Raw genomic sequence first — 18,432 nt, forward strand, 5'->3', positions numbered from 1 at the left:
GAAAGAAAATTCTGTGAGCTGCAAATTCCCTAGGGTCACCATGGCATAGGTTGTTACTGGTGTTAGACTATCGACAATTACATAACTTGCCAACTTGCCCCACCATCTATTTCATTTTCACCTTTAAGAGGTGGCGTCCATATTTATCATGTTAAGAAAAGTCAAATTTCTGAGAGTCGAGTTCTCTGTAGTACGGATCGCCACGGTCTTACAGGGATTTTGCCTCAGAGAGCAACGTGAAAGTGAGGAGATCTCAGTCTGTAGCTATTTCTGGGAACCAAAATGTCCCCAGAAGTGCACTGCACACTGACTGAAAAATAATAAATGCTTAAATGGACGAATCTCAATTGACTGTTGGGTCGACTTTCAGAGGGCAGCACTAATATCCTACTTGGCTCCTTCCGGGATGGAGGAGGAGCCTGTGAGCGGGTTCATTTAGAGGCTTTGTGTCGGAGCATGGTGTTGTTTGGTTTTGTTTGTTTACATTGCTGCCTCATTATCACATTTTTTAGTCGCCTAGTGAAATAAATAAATGAATACCCATTAGGTTACAACTTAGCTAAGGTTGTTGTGTAGCTACAATAGGCTTACTTTACATTATATGGGGAGTTTGGTAAAAATCGGTGCATTGTGCAGACCGATAAAAACAGAGACACTGAGGCAAACTTGCAGGCACATAGGCAAAGAGGCACTAATGCACATACACATAAATTTGCATGTACAGGCATACGACACACATACACACACTCAAACACACACACCCAGCCAGCCGAGCAACAGATACGCAGTCTCACCCAGCCTTGAAATCCGTTAAGACTGGGGGCTCTTGCAGAGCAGCTCATCCATTCTGCTTTTGATCTATTCCCCATCTCCAGCCTGCAAAGTGCAAACTGAGGAAAACAAAAGAGGAAAGGGGACTGCTGTATGTCTCCGAGAGACCACACAAAGGAGAGAGCTGGAGACACACAGAAGATGCCGGTGTGTGTTGACTAGTGATGTGAGTCTGTGCATCAACAGATCCAACATGAATTTCAATATGTGGTCAAAGCACCGGCGCAGGGACGGTAACCCTGAGAAGCGGGTTGATGATCAAGGAGGGTTGCATTAATTTCTTATTTGATCTCATACAACGTAATTGGTTGCAATTCATGAAGGTTTGTGCGACACACCCACACTCTCTTAAACATGTGTAACACTGATGTGCGTTCAGGATGAAGCCGTTGCATCAAACCTCGTCTTTGACCAGATTACGATTTCCTCCAAACGCAATAAAATCGCAGTCCAGATGCACGAAAAAATAAAAGTGCAACACAAAAACATGTTGGGGGAGGAAATGTCAAAAGACAACTAATGTGATTTGAAAACAATGCTGCACATCTTTCTCCCAGTCTCATACATTTAAATCAACAGCCGTATCATGCAGCCGACAGAGCCACCACCAGTGATACATCTTCGCTAAAAATGACTATGTGTCTCTGTCTGAGGGAAAAAAACACATCTTTGTCAAAAAGCATCAGCTGATTTATGCATAGACGCTGCACAAAGCCTTACAATCAGAATCAACTCTATTCACATAAGGTCAGGCGCTCTAACCATACTTCAGAACCAATACATTAAATCACATTTATGACTTGTGATTAGCATTCATCCAGATTCCAGAAAGTGGAATAAAATTGAAATGAGAAGAAATCTAATAAAAGTGACTTGCTTGCAAAGGAAGTTGCTTCTTTTCATAGCCTCCCCGACCTCCAGGACTGTCTGCAGCACTCAGGACATGTGTTTTATAAGTCAGAGAGCTTTGTGAGCAATAAACTGGAGGAGACAACGCCACTCATAAAACAATCTATGGCTGTGCGACTGAGCATTACCGACAAGAGCGAGAGGGCATGTGTGCTTTAACTACACTTTAGCCCACATCAGGAAACTTTTTTCTACACACAAGGTTTCCATGGTAATATATAGATAAAGATGTTTTATATACGATATAAAGGCAAAATGTTGTGTGAGGAAGTGATAGAAAAGAAAATGCTGTCTTCATCTTTTAAATCAAGGCTTCCAGGAACTTGATCCAAAAGTCCAAATTCTCTCCTGGAAAAGCACAGAGCAGCTTCAGAATCAAATGTACAGATATTGAGGGGAATATAAAAGGCACATTAACAAGGTACGAGAGAAGCCCTGTTTAATGGATGATCTTTGGAAGCTAATGTGGTCTGACACACTGCAGCTACATGCTGCCGTTCCAGTGGCTTGAAATGTTAACTTCACACACAAACAAACATAAACACACAACATCTCCGGCAGCACTATACTGACGACAGGACCTCAACGTTGCGCTCAGTCCTGATGCGCTTTTGAATATAGTCATTGGGGTTTGGCTTGCAATGAATAACAAATTCTATAAAATGATATATGAATAAAAAAACCTTGAGAGAAGAACTCCTCTTTCCAGCTGACCTTTTTACTCCCTTGAGCTGCGGTGCTCTGCAACTTGTCAAGTAAAACATTATTTAACTGTGAAAAAATATGGCTGCATTGCATACCGGCAAATAAACACTGAATTTATAGCAGTACAATTTCCTTCCACCCTGCTGGCAAATTGCAGGTTTCCATATAAGCCTTTGCCCTCAAATAGTCAGTGCTGTACACTTTCCCTGTTGACGACTAGATTGGGGTTCCACCAGGGGCCTTTTTTATTTTGTCACACGTTCAAATTTCACAGGCATTTCATGAATTTTGCAAGAGAAATCCTCCCGGAGACCCCATTAAGTTCTGACCCCGATATATACGCACATATGTAATGAGTCGGGGCAAAACTCAATTCGCAGACCAGAAATGTATGTAATTTTTTAACTCATAAAACTGTCACCTCTCGTGATTTAGAACAGTTATAATTGTTGTTTGCTATCACACAGCATTAACAGACAGATACTTATATCGATTTTCTCTATCTGTCTGTCAGTCCATCTGACTGACTGTGATTCACTGAGTCAGACACAGACACACACACACACACACACACACACACACACACCCACACACACACAGAAACTAAAATATGTTTAAACTGCACAGCTGGAGGAGATCACAGGGGCCGCCTCAGTCTCCAAACTCGCGCTAACCTTCGTGTCAGTAGCTCCGGTAGCAGCACTTGCGCATTAGCCCCTGTATGTCTATCAGACCTGGTTAAGATGTACTCATCTCTGCTGGAGCCCGAGGCAGAGAAAGAGATCCAAGCCCTGTCTTGATGTGCCGAGCTACACCCGGCTCCTGGGATGATGTCCTTCAAGGGAAGGAAAAAGGGCGGGGGCAGTCTTGAATCAGTCAGCCTGCTGAGCACCTTCCCACACCTCTCGTCCCCTTATATTTCCCCCCCCGCCCCTACCTCGCTGTGCCCATCCTTGCCCTCCCTCCTTCCCTCACGTTGCAGCAGCGGACAAAAAAAAGAAAAGAAGAATTGAGTGAATTTGCATCCACAGCCACGGGAACTGCTAGAGTAATAGTGCTCTCAGAGACAAGGTGGGGGCACTGGGAAGGGGAGGGTAAGGTAAAAGCAGATTGCCGTAATAAACACAGGGGCAGCTCTGACAGGAAATAAATAAATCCAATAGAAAAGAGAGGGAAATTGAACAAGCCCATTCCGCTTTAAGGAGTTGTGTGGAAAACGCTCCAATCATTCCATGCTAACCAAAGTGGTGCCTGTGCAGTGTGTACGTGTGAGTGTGCCTGTATTCCAGGTGCTCAGCATTTCCTCAGATACAGGTGAGAGCAGAAGGATACAAATGCTCTCCTCTCCCTTCACCCCCACTGTTCCTACACTGAAGACCTTGACAAGAGGACACATGGGGAATAAAGTTTATTAGAAAACAAATAGAATTACAGCCTCACCGCTGTCTGTCTCCATCCAGTAGTCGCGTTGCACTTGCGGATATGAAATGTCATCACATCATCTGCAATTTATCCTTTTTCACCACCAGCTAATCTGAGAGTCCAAAAGGACGCCTGTGCCAAATTGGAAGAAATCTCCTCAAAGCATTCCTGGGATAATGCATTTCTGAGAATGGGACAGACGCACAACCCAAAAAACATGTCAGAGACCACAGCTGTCGCCAGCGCTGAGGCATAAAAAGCAATCTGGTTGTAAATGTTAAAATGATAATTCTGGAAATTGGAAAGGATGTACCAGCACAGGTCTGGATAATTTAACAGTTTATTGAGGAGCTTCATTAAGATGTACTAGGGCTCATAGAAAGGCACCGAAAGAAGAACATGGGACTCACATGTGGGAGGAAGACCCCATTAAAAAGATTAATAACCAAGGTTATAGAACAGATAGTAGAAGCAAGGATCCTGCTATTTACATCAAACAAATGGTTTAAGCCGCGGCTGCTACCGAATGTAATATACTGCAGGAAATGAGGCAAAATAAGCAGAATGAATTTGATTGCGCTGCTGAACATGACTAGACTATTCTCTACATGAGCAGGAAACCTAATCAGTGCTCTGTGTTTGGGGAATTCACTCTTAATGCTGCAGCAAATGGAATTTACCCAGTGAAAAAAAGAATGAGTTGTGACACTCACTTTCTATTTTAGTAAATCTGCCAGTGGCTGTACTGGGCAGCTGGTGCATTTGCCCGGGGAGGAATTTATATTACTACAGTGGAAGGAATGGGGAAAAAAAAAAAAAAAAACATTTAAAAGTTATGTTGATGGGATTAGGGGAGCGGAATCTGAAGATGGCAGTAAACACAGTGAGAGAATTTGTGCAGCTTCAGGGACAACTCAAGCATGTAAGGTACAGTCACTAAAATAATACCTCAAATCCTTTCGCACTTCTTTGACATTTGTTTTATAGCCAGTCAATATGGCAAACTTCATAAGAACACGTTATGAATGTTCTAGACTGTCAGAGCAAAATCTATTCTCGAGCATCGACTTTTTGAAAGGACCTGTGGATTTGATGATGAGAACAATTTGCCTGGAGACACGCTGCCGTTGGCCTTTGGCCTTTTCCCACTTCTGGCCGGCGTGTCCGGCTGTGATAGCCTTTTTTCCAGCCCCTCCAACTGACTCTGTCACTACATATTTCTCTCCTTTTCTGTCGTTTCTCTCTCCTCTCTCTCTCTCTCTCTCACTCTCTCTCTCTCTGGTGCTTTCGTTACCCAAGCCGTGAAGTGCCTCCATCATAAAACTTAATTAGTGACGCTCTTCTCTCCAGGAACTATTTTGCAGGTCACCAATTCCCAGCAATGATGAACACATGTACACGCAGCATGCACGTCCACAGATACACAGACACGGCTTCCATGGCGTCCACTCGTCTGTACCCTCACACAGCAGACAACAGCTTGCCTGCCCCCAAACTGCAATTACTCGTTTTATATCTTCCTCCAATTAACAGGCGTTCTGCTGTCAGCGAGCTCCATGCAGAAAACGAGGGCCAGTGGTCGAGGGCCAGGGGGCTGGAGAGCGGCTGGACTGCTCTGTCAGTGTGGCGTGTGCTGTGGTGCAGTTGGCTGCCAGGCTGCAGCGTGTTTGTTTTTTGGAAAATGACTTGTGCCTCCTCTGAACATGCAAAGATGGCAGTGGGCTTGTTTTGAGTGCACAGCCAAGAAGCAGGCAGTGGGGGGGGGGATGGCACCAAACCCATTGCAATACACCCCCCCACACACACACAGGTCGTCAGCTGGATCAGTCAGTGGTCTTACAGCTTCCACAGGCCAGTATCACAATAAAGTGACAACAGCTCTCATGCACTCCTGATCCACTCCACACACTTTAATCCACTCGAGCACCAAGGGTTTGAAAGCTGTGTGTGTGGAGGAACAGGTTGAGTTATATTAGTCATTTGTATATCTCCACATTCATTTACTGTTTTATAGTGTACCCCTGGTGCTCGCGCCATCTGGAGGATACACACTCAGAAACATGTTCACATTTGCACACACAATCCAACCATGGCTCTCTGTGTTAGGCTCCTTTATCTAGTTCATTACACTGGCTTGTGAGAGGACGCAGCAGAAGGATATAGAGGATTACCGTCAATTCTCTTAAAATGATATGATTAGTCATTCCAAGAAGAAATCTGGATAAAGGTCAATGTTAATGCTTTCAGGATTAGGTGTTGGCGACAGCTAGTACAGGTCCAATAGAAAGGAACCCCAGATGTTATTTCACCTGCGTCCATAGCCTTGTCTTGTCTTTGTCTCCTGTTTTTGTCTCACACGTCCCCTTCTCGTTAGCTTTCTCCCTGTCATTCTCTTGTCCTCTTCCCTCATCACCCTTTTCCTCTCCCCTCTCTCTCTATCTCTCCCTCGCTGCCTCTCTCCGTCCACCTGCCCCACTCTGTGGATTGTTGTAGGTGAGAGGTGCCAGTGGTGCCTCGGCCAGAGCGCGGGCACTGCCATGCCAGCTTCGTACACCATCATCATTGGCCTACCTGGCTGTCAGCACAGGAGCAGCTGGGGAAATGACTTTGACTGCCAACACTCAACAAATAAAGATTATTACATAATGAAGCCACATCGTACCCTGGAGATAAGGCAGGCTAACCAAGCTGTCATCTGAAATAGTTTTCAAACTTAAAGTGATTACTGGTTGTTTGGTTTCTATATTGTTTTATTGGATTACTATATGTACAATTTTCAGATTATATGGTGTGTGGGCAGTGTCGTGGGAAAGGTAATCCTGTGTGGAGATTGCATGTTCTCCCACTGTCTGAGTGCGTCTTCCCACAATCCAAACACACAGACAGATTGGCCATACGTGTGAATCGGGTCCAAATGGTTCTTTGCCTCTATGTGTGAAACCCGAGAAACACTGGTGACCTCGCCGCTCACTGTCAGCTGGGATTGGCTCAAGCTCCTCTGCAACCCTCAGAGGATAATTAGCATAGAAAATAGATGAATAGGTTCATATAATATATATCAATATAGGAAATAATTGAACGATTAGATACAAGTTGGGAATTAAATAAAAGGTATGATGTGTCACAGTGACACTGACCTTTGAACATTTGAATCCCAAACTCCATCACCTCATCATTTAATCCTTTAAGAACTTGTTCAATGTGAAAAATTATCATAATTAGCGTGTGGACTTTTTTTAGCCAGAACTTGGGGTCAAAACGAGCTTGGATGACCAAAACCTTTGCAGTCCCACTTTGAAGAAAATCCCTGAATGGAATGGATGTATGATCTATAATCATGCAGTTAACATGGTCTGTAAAACATAAATTGGTTGAACACGTGTGGTTTGGGTCCTTTTTGCTCCTGCTTTGTTTTCAAATGGCTGAAGAGTCTGGAACCAGTGGGCACAAGACCAGTGAAGACCGTTACTCCAGACCACAGATGTGGAGCTTTGATTTCAAAATAAAGGGTGGATGACTTTCTCCAAATCCTCGGCACAATGATGAATATGCTAATTGGAGCTGCATCAAAGACGCAGAGGCAAAGCACATCCAGTAACTGGTGCTCATTACTCATTGGGTTATAAAGAAATGCAGAAAACACCCCATGATGCTGCCTTACTAGACGGACGGGTGAACGGATGGATAGATACAATTGAGAGTGTGATGTGTTTGTGTGTGTGTGCATGCGTGTGTGCATGTGTAAAAATGCCTGCTAGAAAAATTCAATTTGTGATTGATATTGGCTGTAGAGTGTGAACCCCCAAGGAGCCGATGGTCACAGGTGTGAGCTGATCTATAACGCAGCCACCGGGTGTGAGATGAGAGGATGGTGGGCACCGACTGAGGAAACAAAGAGGAGGCGGGCTGGAGAATTAGAGATTGGTGGCTGCGTCTGGAGAGTGTTGGAAATCTTTTCAAGTTCCCTTGTAATTGAAAGATGTGCATATATGGACGAGACAAAGTAAGGGGGTTGTAGACTTTGAAACTACTCCACTATTAAAGCCGAACAAAAGACCTAAGTATCAAGTTGTCATGTGCTGATGTGCAGACATTCTGCTTTAACTCTGCGTATAGGTGGGTATGTGTGTGTTTGTGTGTGTGTGTGTGTGTGTGTGTGTGTGTGTGTGTGTGTGTGTGTGTGTGTGTGTGTGTGTGTGCGTGAGTGTGCGGGCTGTGAGCCACGTTCCTTATCTCTGCCAAGGCCCTGGCACCTCCAATGTATCCATGACTGAAGCAGCCCCAACCAAACAGCGTGTGGGAGGCGTTAGTCAACAAAACAAACAACACCCCCAATCCCGTCCCCCGTCTCACACCTTGCCTCCCCCCATTAACATAACTGGCAGGGCTGCTTTACAATACTTCTGGTTGAAATCATCACATTAGGCCTGATAGCATTATCCTCCTGCCTCACTGGCCCAGTTCCAGTATGAAGATGGGATACGGGGAAGCTCCCACAAGGTTAATAAAAGCAGGTGGGCCCCCGTCAGTCTCTTTTGCAGGATGCACGCAGAGTTTTTTCTCACGATCGCGATGCAACTCAGCTCCTACATAGAGATCGTCCCAACTGAAGTGATCAGCTGTTCTAAACAAGAGGAACGAGATCCAGTTATTCCTCTCTCTACCGTCTGTCTGTGTCTTGTCTATGTCACAATACAAAAACAACTACTTAAAATGCTGTAGATAAGAAAGCACAAGCTATCTTCTGCAGCAGGGTGGTGACAGTTGTATTATTGATAAGTTAATAACTTATCTGTCATCACTGCATACATAATGCTGCAAAGCCAGAAAAACACAACACTCGGGGCTGCAGGGAAATGCACACCATAACTGTCAGGGTGAAAGACAGGTATTTTCCAGGGGGAAATACTGTGCACAGTTTGGTACGGCACTTTGAAAAAGCATGAACTTGAGGAATTACAGTTATCGCTTTACATCAAGCACTGGGCCTCAAGAAGAAATATGAAATATTGAGGTCTAGCATTTATGGAAGGCAGAGTTCCAGGAGCAAGCCCTGCACGACTAGCAGACAGTATCAGTGACTGAGTGTAGAAACAATGGCTTTCAGAACAGTCTGTGCTATTCAGTCATTGTGGGACACTCATCATAAGTAAAGATGCCAGCCGATAGGTGTAATCCTTTCATTGCAGGGACTGAAAGACAGTGAGAAAGACGCAGAGACAATGAGGGGAAGTGGAAAAAGAGGAATAACCACTGTACTCAGATTAGTTGGACAAAAACAAAGGGGCATATGTGTCTATGTGAGTTTGTAGAGGAGCATCCACCGGCCACAAAGCCCCAGATGCACAGAGCGCTGGCCTATTGTGTCTCCCATCAGTCTTGCATTCAAGTCGAGTGAACAAACCAGATTAGATGTGCGCTCTGCAAAGCACAGCCACATCATCGGGAAATGTGAGAAAATGACACAGCACATGGTTCTCTCTACAGAGATCTTACCGTTGTTTGGATTTTCTATGTGAACTTACATCAATATGAAATATAATCACTAAACGATGATTGGATAATCCATGCTCAAAACTCTTAGCAATATAGTTTTTCACTGTGCAAAACTGACCCGATGCACAGGTGTTACTGTTACATACCATAGAGTCTAGATTCTAGTCTCTATCTAGACAACTAGATTCTAGATTATATATAATGATGGATGACGGGCCTCTACTTCCTCCCTCTATTAAGAAATGAATCTAAAATCCCAGCATGTTGCGCATCTGGAGTCTGCACACTGACGGAAAGGTAGATGACGTCGTAATATTTAGGTCCCACGAATAAAGGTGCACTCCATTAGTATATCTAATTAAATCCAAACATACATCAACATGTATTTAGATTTTTTAGCTTGATCCATGTCCCATAGAGTAACATGGAGGATGTGGGTTTTATGACCTATATAATACTATAGCCAGCCACCAAGGGGCAATCAAGGCATATGTACAGTCTATGTTACATACACAGAGGGAATATCTGTGTTAGCACAATAAATTGCTACTTCTCTAAATAGTGTAGGAAGAAAAACACAAGAAATATTTGTTTTTATACAAGTCGTCCATATACACTTCCACCTTTCATTTCCCCCCCAACTCTTGAATCACCAATATAATCTTATTCAAGCTCAATTACTGGATTTTGCACAGGCTGTGATAACAGTGTAGAATATGGTATCTGTAGCTGTTGTGTGACTCCCATGAGCAATTTTATCTATTGGAATATTTAACAATCCAGCGCTATACAGCTATTACCATCAAAGTAAATGCAACAACCTCTTTAACTACACCTCAATCAGAAGCGTCACTTTCAGGCTGATGTTTACATTTGAAGCCTTTTCGCCTTCCAGCAATCACTGTCCTACAACGTATACTTCTTTTAAACCTGGGAGATCAACTACAGATTTTTACTGCTGGTGACATTTCAGCTCCACTGGAGCATTTGGAGATGCTGTTGATAGATGGGAGAGTGTTGGGTAATCACTTTGCTCAAAGAGCCAGTCATTTGAGGCAATGTTCCCAACGTGTCTACCTGCCTCGCTCGATTCCTTTCAACTCCTTTTGCATCAGGGGGTTCTCAGAAATACATACAGAACTTCAATGAAAGTAATTTCTGTATTTACACATTATTAGTGCAGACGGTAAATTATGAGATTTAAACATCACACAGAATCGAACCAAACAGACAGGCTTTCTAAAAAAATGAATATCTGAGATCTAATGCTTGATAATTTGTGAAATCTTCACATGAAATACTATTGAAAACCTCTGCAGTGATGTCACCATCACCTGAAGAACATGACCATCCATTAATTAACACATGGTACTCTGAGCTGTTCAAAACCTGTTGTTACTTACATTTATTACTAACTACTTTCACTCTTTCTAATCCTTGAAAATTGTAAAAATAATTTGAAGCTGTGTCCCCTGATGTGAAACTAAGGCAAAGAAATGTCAGGGGAGACCAGTTTCAGAGATTGTGCAGGGTAGTAGAGGGTGTAGACTAAATGCGTGGTGGTGGTCTGGTGATGTGTATGTGTGTAAATGGTAAATGGATTTGTATTTATATAGAGCTTTTCTAGTCTTGATGACCACTCAAAGCGCTTTACACTACAGTTTCACATTCACCCAATCACACATACATTCATACAGTGCATCTATTGTTATTCTATGGGGGTCCATTCAGGGTTCAGCATCTTGCCCAAGGACACTTCGGCATGCAGATTGTTCAGACTGGGGATCGAACCAAACCTACCAAGCCGACCTTCAGGTTGGAGGACAACCACTCTACCCCTCAGCCACAGCCGCCCTTATGTGTGTAACTTTAGATGCTGTGTGTGTGTGAGTGTGTGTGTGTGTGTGTTTGTTGTATCTCGACTAAAAGAAACGAACAAAAACTGCAAAACAAGGCTGTTTGTGTAGGAAGCTAGAAATAACAGCTTCCACCAAGGTCTCTACTGGTATTGATCAGTGCCACCCACAAATCACCAAAATATCGGCATAGTAAAAATATTACTACTGCAATTCTTTGTTCCATAAAGAATAACAATCTCGCGTGTGGAGCCCATATTTATCTAAAGTTACAGACCTATCCGTAAAAACCAGCAATAAAAGGAGCGGAACGGAAGCCGACAGCCGTGGACTTTTGTTTCCATCGAAATGGATTTTCTGTAAAGACGCTTCTTTTCACCCTCAAAGAGGAATCAACATGATTTAAGACAGACCCCCCCCTCCCCAACCACTTTTGCTGAAGATAGTGTTTCCAGGGGGTAGAAAACCCTCGGGAAGTAAAAGAGAAAAGTTGAATATTGTGTTGCAACAAAAACTACAGCGGTGCTTTGCTAAATCCAAAGTAAAGGACTGGGTCGTGTTAATAAGTAGCCAGGTCTTGTACCTCACTGATCTGGGAGAATTAATGAAAACCAAATGTCAGTTTGGAACCCTCCCCGGAGCGTCCTCCATCGAGTGAACACCCATCTGTGGTTGACTCTTGTTTTAGCTTGGTTTCTCCTCCTCTCCTGCTTTGCCTTCGCTTGGTTTTTCATTTTTTTTAATTGAGTAAAGATGAACTTTCTTTGTGGTGCAAATCAAGCCGAAATGTTCCATGGAGATTTCATACCCTGTGGCAGACAGACTTGCCAAGTGAAAGTAAGGCTTACGAGGAATGCATGTAAACGATGTCGTGAATCTTCAGCCGTTTTTGTCTGTAACCAACATTGACTTCATAATGACAAGTAAAGCCTCTTCACACCTACAGCACATTCATACAGGTGTTTTCTAACTAGATCTGTGTCCCCATTCAGGGGTTGCATCCTAAGAATGGCTCAGTCTATGAGGGCGTGGCCTCTATAAAAGTATTGGTCTAAGACTGCGTCCATATAAGAAAGTCTAGCCTATAGAGGATTTCCTATTTTCGTCACCACCTCTAACTATTGTTAGCTGTTTGAGCGACTGCCTTTACTTTAGCTTAGCTACCTGCATAGCTAGTTCAATAATGCACATATGGAATCCTGGGATGAGTTGGATTAGGAGGGATTCACATGTTGGATCTTTCACTGCCTTCCCTTGATATGGGACGTCATGACAAGACAACAACACTGTCATCAAATGCAGCCTCCGAATCTTAAGGCTCCTGAATTGGGACACAGTTCTAGACAGTAAACTGCCGTATGGGTGGACTCGGTGAGTGACAGCTTAGATTTTCTATCATCACGATGTGGGTGTGGACAAATCGTTTGACTGATGGCTCCACTCCCCTGTTCATTTTGTAACATCAGTTTGGGTGGGATGACTTGTTTGACCTGTTATCATTCCTATTGGTGCGTTATTGTGACATCATAAATGCCACCCACCACGGTTCCGCCCATTTTCAACCCGACAAAATCAAGGCAGCCGGAGTGATTAAAAGAATCCTCATCATTTGCTACTTTAAAATGTGTCCTCTGGAACCTTGACATTTCTGCTCGTGGGATAATGTGGACAAATATTCCCGAGGCCCCGTCCTGCAGGTTCCAGTTTACGTTGCATCACAGCCACACATACGACTGTGATGTTGTGGGAGAGATATGTGTTCAGCAATAACAGTTTTATTATGGCCAGTGTCTATCTAGAGAGAAAATCGAAGAATCTGTGTGGGCCACTTCAAAAAATACCAGACTATTTATATGTAAATTCTTTTGAAGCAATCAAATGAACTTTATGTGGCAGCTAAGCTTTGCTGATGTTGCCCGAATCTATGGTGGTGTGATGAGTGTTGAGATGGATAACGCCTACATCGGGGTCTGTACGACGGGGAGTTACTTTACCTGCCTTAGGCCGTCCTTGCTGTTCTGCATGATCCTCAGGGAGTAGTTGGACCGCTGGCCTTTGCTGTTGAATTCAATGTGGCCCGTTAGACCTTCCAACTCTACCTGTCCAACACAGAGACAGCAACGAGTTGAAAGACGCTGCCACAGAATCTCGCCTGCTTTCCTCTCAGCCCACGGCCCATATTATGGATATGACTGGAGGCTACATCAGCATGACTGGATCACTACCTGCCTTGTGTCTAATTTAGAATAATATTATGAACACACAGCTATTTCTTCAACATGCTGTAAAATAGGAGAGCCATTAGTCCCATCTGATATCGAACGTACGTCACACGCAAGTATTTTGATTGCCCAATTATTCACAGCTATTTCCCCGTCATAGGAAAGGCCATTTCCTTCACTGACAGCTCATCTTTATCTCTACTCCTCCATTGTCTCTCAGTATAATGATCAGTAATAAAGAGTCAAGATAAAGTGACCTAGTCGATGGGGAGTATATCTTTAAAGAAGATGAGAGCGCAGCCTACACATTATTATCTGTTGTCCTTGACAGTATCGAGGCGCAGGAACAACCAATTAACATGTAGAAATTGAAGCAGTAATGTTTGGCTGTCTGACATCATCCTATTAATGCTATTTCCTTGCTGTTGAAAAAGAGAGTCAGAGAAATCGCTGATTTTCCTATGTTTCTTCACAAGGATCTCCCAAAATGTCAAAGTACATTTGAAGTTTTAGATTTTCACACTTTCTTGGTGATTTCTATAAATTTGTATCCATTTAACTGTACGAAACCACACCTTCCAACACCTCTCAGACTCACTAATGAAAGTCTTTTAAATAGTTAATGGACTATATTTATATAGTGATTTAATGGTCTTAGCAACGACTCAAAGTGCATTACAATAGAATCCATGTTTACCCATTGACATGTATTCATACACGTTCCAGGATCATTGCTAAACGAAGACAGATAGATAGATAGATAGATAGATAGATAGATAGATAGATAGATAGATAGATAGATAGATAGATAGATAGATAGATAGATAGAGAGAGACTAACAGACAGACATACAGACAGACTGATAGATAGACATTGTGTTTTTGAAAGGGCTCAACTATACACACATTTTACATTTTAGAATTGTCCTCCAGGAACTGATAAAGTTGTATTAAATTACATTTTAAAACACACAGATTATATATAAAAACAAGGCTCAACAAAACACACAATTTACAGCCAAGTGGCTGCAGGCTCACATTTATGTACAGCCATTGACAATAGTATCCATGTTCTCGTCTAACACAAGACAGCAAATAGCCACATTTCCCAAAATGTCAGACTATTCCTCCAAGGATTGTAGAGGCCAGCACTGTCATTTGTTTCCAGCACATCCAGCAGTGGCAATCTTACCATCCTCAGGTAATTCATGAGGCTGGTACCATGCTCCCAAATCTTGGAGGACTTGCAGGAGAGCTGAGTGGCGCCAACGTTCTGGCTGCGGTTCAACTCCTGGACCGCTGCCACCACCGCGTATACCGCATCAAAGAGCAGCGCTGAGGAGAGCTGCAGAGGAAGAGGTAGAGGTGAATACATTATGAATTTGTGTACGCACACACACACTCACTCCACTGCAAAAACACAAAGTACCCAAACTGCAAGTGTAACGTGTCAGTGGTTAGCGGTCAGTGAGGGGTTAACCCATCCCTGGAGTGGTATTGAGATTATTCCATTAGATCATTAGAAAGACTCTGATCTGCTGACAGCGTTGAAAACCATCTCTCTCTCCCTCTCTCTCCCTCTGTCTGTCTCTCTGAGAGACTCTGTCCTTCCTACTCTTATCCCCACTGAAGCTGGCACACCCTGACTATTCCAATTACCGCCTGCCTCTCTCAGCAAGGGCCAGAAAACAGTGGGAGAGGCAGCTTCTCCTCTCATCTCCCCTGTACAAACAGCCTCCTCATCACTACCACTGCATCCTGCTATGTACATTTGATTAAAATGCATGATGCCCCGTATTAGAAAGTAGGGAAGAGTCGAAGAGTCACTGCTGTAGGTCTGTGTAATGGAACTAGGGATGAAGTCGCTCTGTTGTTTGGTGTATATTGATACAGGCCTGAGAGGAGTTTTGTCATTTAATTCTGGAGATTAAAGATAATTACAATAGGGCATTAGACTCTGGAAATGTGATGTATTACAACCTCCAGTTTGTTAATATAATTAGTGGAATGGACATTAAGTGTGATAAGGTAAAAAAAAAACTGCCCATGACATTACAAACACAAGTCAATGGAGTTAAGTTTGAAATATGGGGATGAACACGTGGTGCAAGTCAATTGTTAAGTCAGAAAACTGAATGACAATTTATTTTTCTGACATATTCTAATTAAATCATTAAAATGGGCAACGTCAATCTACTGCCCATCCCTCTGATAGTCTTTCCTAATCTGCAGTCTCTTGAGTAGTTACTATCATCAGGTGTGTACACTGCATACGAAGATCTACAGGCATCTAGTTGTGAAGTTTCACGTTGCAGCTGAATACCCCTACCCCCCCCCCCCCCAACATCACTAGGGTTATTTTAAATCCAACTTCTGCCAATAGATCCCTTTCACCTATATCTTACCTCCCCTATAATGTCCTAGTTGTACTAGTTGACATTTCCATTGTAGATATTGTAGATATATGCATATTACTTAATTAAAACTAGTCTACTTTTACCATTGACCTCTTCTAAAACTCATTTACACATAATTGCATTTTGCGCCTTAAATGATTTAATGATGAATACAACTCAATTCTCCCAAATTAAATATGAATTATTGATCTTGATCTAAATTATTTTCCTAAGTAGTCAAAATTTAATCACTGATATGTTGGCCTGGTATTTTAACTAGTGTAAATTACACTTTCCAGATATTTGAAATAAATTCTATTAATTCAGTAACACAATTTCTACAACAGCTACTCATGTGTGAATGTTAGATATCCAAAAAGGAATTTCCACTTGTAGAAAGAAATCTTCAAAGTCAAAATTAGTATGCAAATTAGGGACAAAATATGCCAAAAAAAGACACTAATTAAGAATGACAGGTCAAAAGAATATGCAATTACAGCAACACATCCAAAATATAATTTACCATATCAAAATTTTATTCTGTCCTGTCAAAAAAAAGAAAATTAGCTTCTCCTCTCTCACTGCTGCACTCCAGTTGCTTGCCATCATGGGTTGAATTATTGAATTATTTCAGGCCTGTTATACAGAAAAATTATTATATTGCACCTAACATCTTTCCATTTGTGGTTTTGTTTGATGTTCTCTGACACTAACACAGTCCCGTCTTGTGCAGCTACGGATATTCTAGTCTCAGTAGAAGATAAAGATCATCTCCGTGTGTTTGTGGTCACCTGGTGTTAATTCAACAATATCATCACAGAGCGGCGAGCTATATTAAGGCAGAATAATCGGTCTCCAGTAAAACCTTCTTCTCCTGTGAACTTCTCCGTTTTAAATGTCACAACCCGCAGTTTTTCAGAAGAACTGTTAGTTTGCCTCGAGCCTTAGTCTTCAAATGCACTTGATCCCACAGCTCTGCACATGTAAAGAGAGGAGTTTGTTGTATACGTGAGCGCCAAAGTTAAATTTCCTCCAGACCTAATTACTGTTAATGGAAAGACAGCATTTTATCTATGTGCATGTCTAATTGAGTTCATCACTTCCTTGCTCTGGCGTCATCAGCCTTTTATTCACTCTACTTATTAGCTAATTAGTCACAAGTCCTAATTGCCGAAGGCTCAGAAGTATCCGAGTGACCCGCTGTGCACAGAATGCAACACTTAGTTTTTTTACATGCTGTGTTCAAACTATTCGTAGCCTGTTGCACTGCCCGGCTTGTGTGAGGCACAGAGGGATGATGGGCGCATCGATTTAATCACGTCTGAATGCCTGCTGATCATCCCTCTCGACAATTGGGTTTGGCATGGCAAAATTTAAGCCTAACAGCACAGACTATCTGGCTCAATGATCCTGTAGTGTGATTCTAACGTCATCGTAAATATCCAAATATGTTAAATATCAACTTTGGATGTTGTGAACATAAAAGGCGAGCAAATTTGTGGAATTGTAGTAACAGCACGAGTATGAGAACATTTCACAAATAAGTCAGCCTCCATGTTTGTTTTTGTGCTACTGAGTTTCCCCAAGTCTCTGGAATCGCTACTCAAATCGTTTGTTTAGATGCAAAACGTGTGGACCCAGGTCTAGTCTGGACCAAAGTCAAGAAGCAGGATAATAGAAAATGTCTATTCACACACCATCAACTGTTTTCTTTGTGTACAAACACAAACACAACAACACTATTAACATTGAAGGCACGATACAATGAGCTTGCTTTTATTGGTCTCTGAGTGCAGGGATTGAATCTAATAGCTGGTGGAGCTCTTGTAACTCTCAGATGCCGTTTATATGAGTGACACGTCTGGGCGGGGCAGCGGGGTGAGAGTGCTCTGCCTTCAGACGGGATTAATGGGCTATCTGTACATTTTTCATCTCATAAACAAGCAGTCATTTACAAATAGGTGGCGCTCATCAGATTTACGCAGGTAATTTACGACATTTCATTTGCTGACTTCGACGTAGAAAACTCCGATAAGCCCATCTCGTAACAGAGGCATGAGGAGTGTTGTGATGGGAATATAAAAGGTTTCTTGTATGAGGCCTGATATTTCTACCCAAGTATGGCAGGCTTAAACATAAAATACTGCTGAGCCATCGCGTAAGTTAAGTGAACTATCTCTAGCTCGTCTCCTGCTACAGTTCTCAGTCACTCGTACATAAGCAGTAACTTGATTCGGGATTTTTTGGCTCTTCTGAATTGACTCGTTCACATTTGCAGAGTGCAGCAAGTTACACGTTGAGCTGCTGACACTGTTTTAGATGAGAACAGAGGGCGATTAAAGGGGGGGGGGTTGTGAGGATAAGCTACTCCTTTGCTCTGCATTTCATCTGAAGCGAGCTTAACGAGCAAGATGCCATTATAAATGTAATAAGGAGGGTGGCAAACGTTGATAATGAGCTTTCTGGGAAACAACAACCGCCTACAGCAACACCTGCAATTACCGCAGTTAACTGGATAAATGTCATCCTTGTGTATTTCACGGGAGTTTTGTGTCTAAGTGACTTCAGTGTCTCAGTCGGTGAGTTTAGGATACAG

The 18,432-nt window shown here is 42.6% G+C and overlaps 1 protein-coding gene across 1 annotated transcript in view; it reads right to left on the reverse strand.

The window, feature by feature from the left end:
• grik4 (glutamate receptor, ionotropic, kainate 4) overlaps positions 1 to 18,432 on the reverse strand; it is a 161,647-nt gene that overhangs the window by 32,840 nt on the left and 110,375 nt on the right. Inside the window, exons 8-9 of the mRNA XM_062386081.1 lie at positions 14,633 to 14,785; positions 13,214 to 13,318 (exon numbers count right to left, since the gene is read on the reverse strand). Coding sequence (XP_062242065.1) covers positions 13,214 to 13,318; positions 14,633 to 14,785 — 258 coding nt within the window. The remainder of the gene's footprint in view (positions 1 to 13,213; positions 13,319 to 14,632; positions 14,786 to 18,432) is intronic.

This window comes from Platichthys flesus, chromosome 4 (assembly GCF_949316205.1).
Source record: "Platichthys flesus chromosome 4, fPlaFle2.1, whole genome shotgun sequence".
Taxonomy (NCBI): Eukaryota; Metazoa; Chordata; class Actinopteri; order Pleuronectiformes; family Pleuronectidae; genus Platichthys; species Platichthys flesus.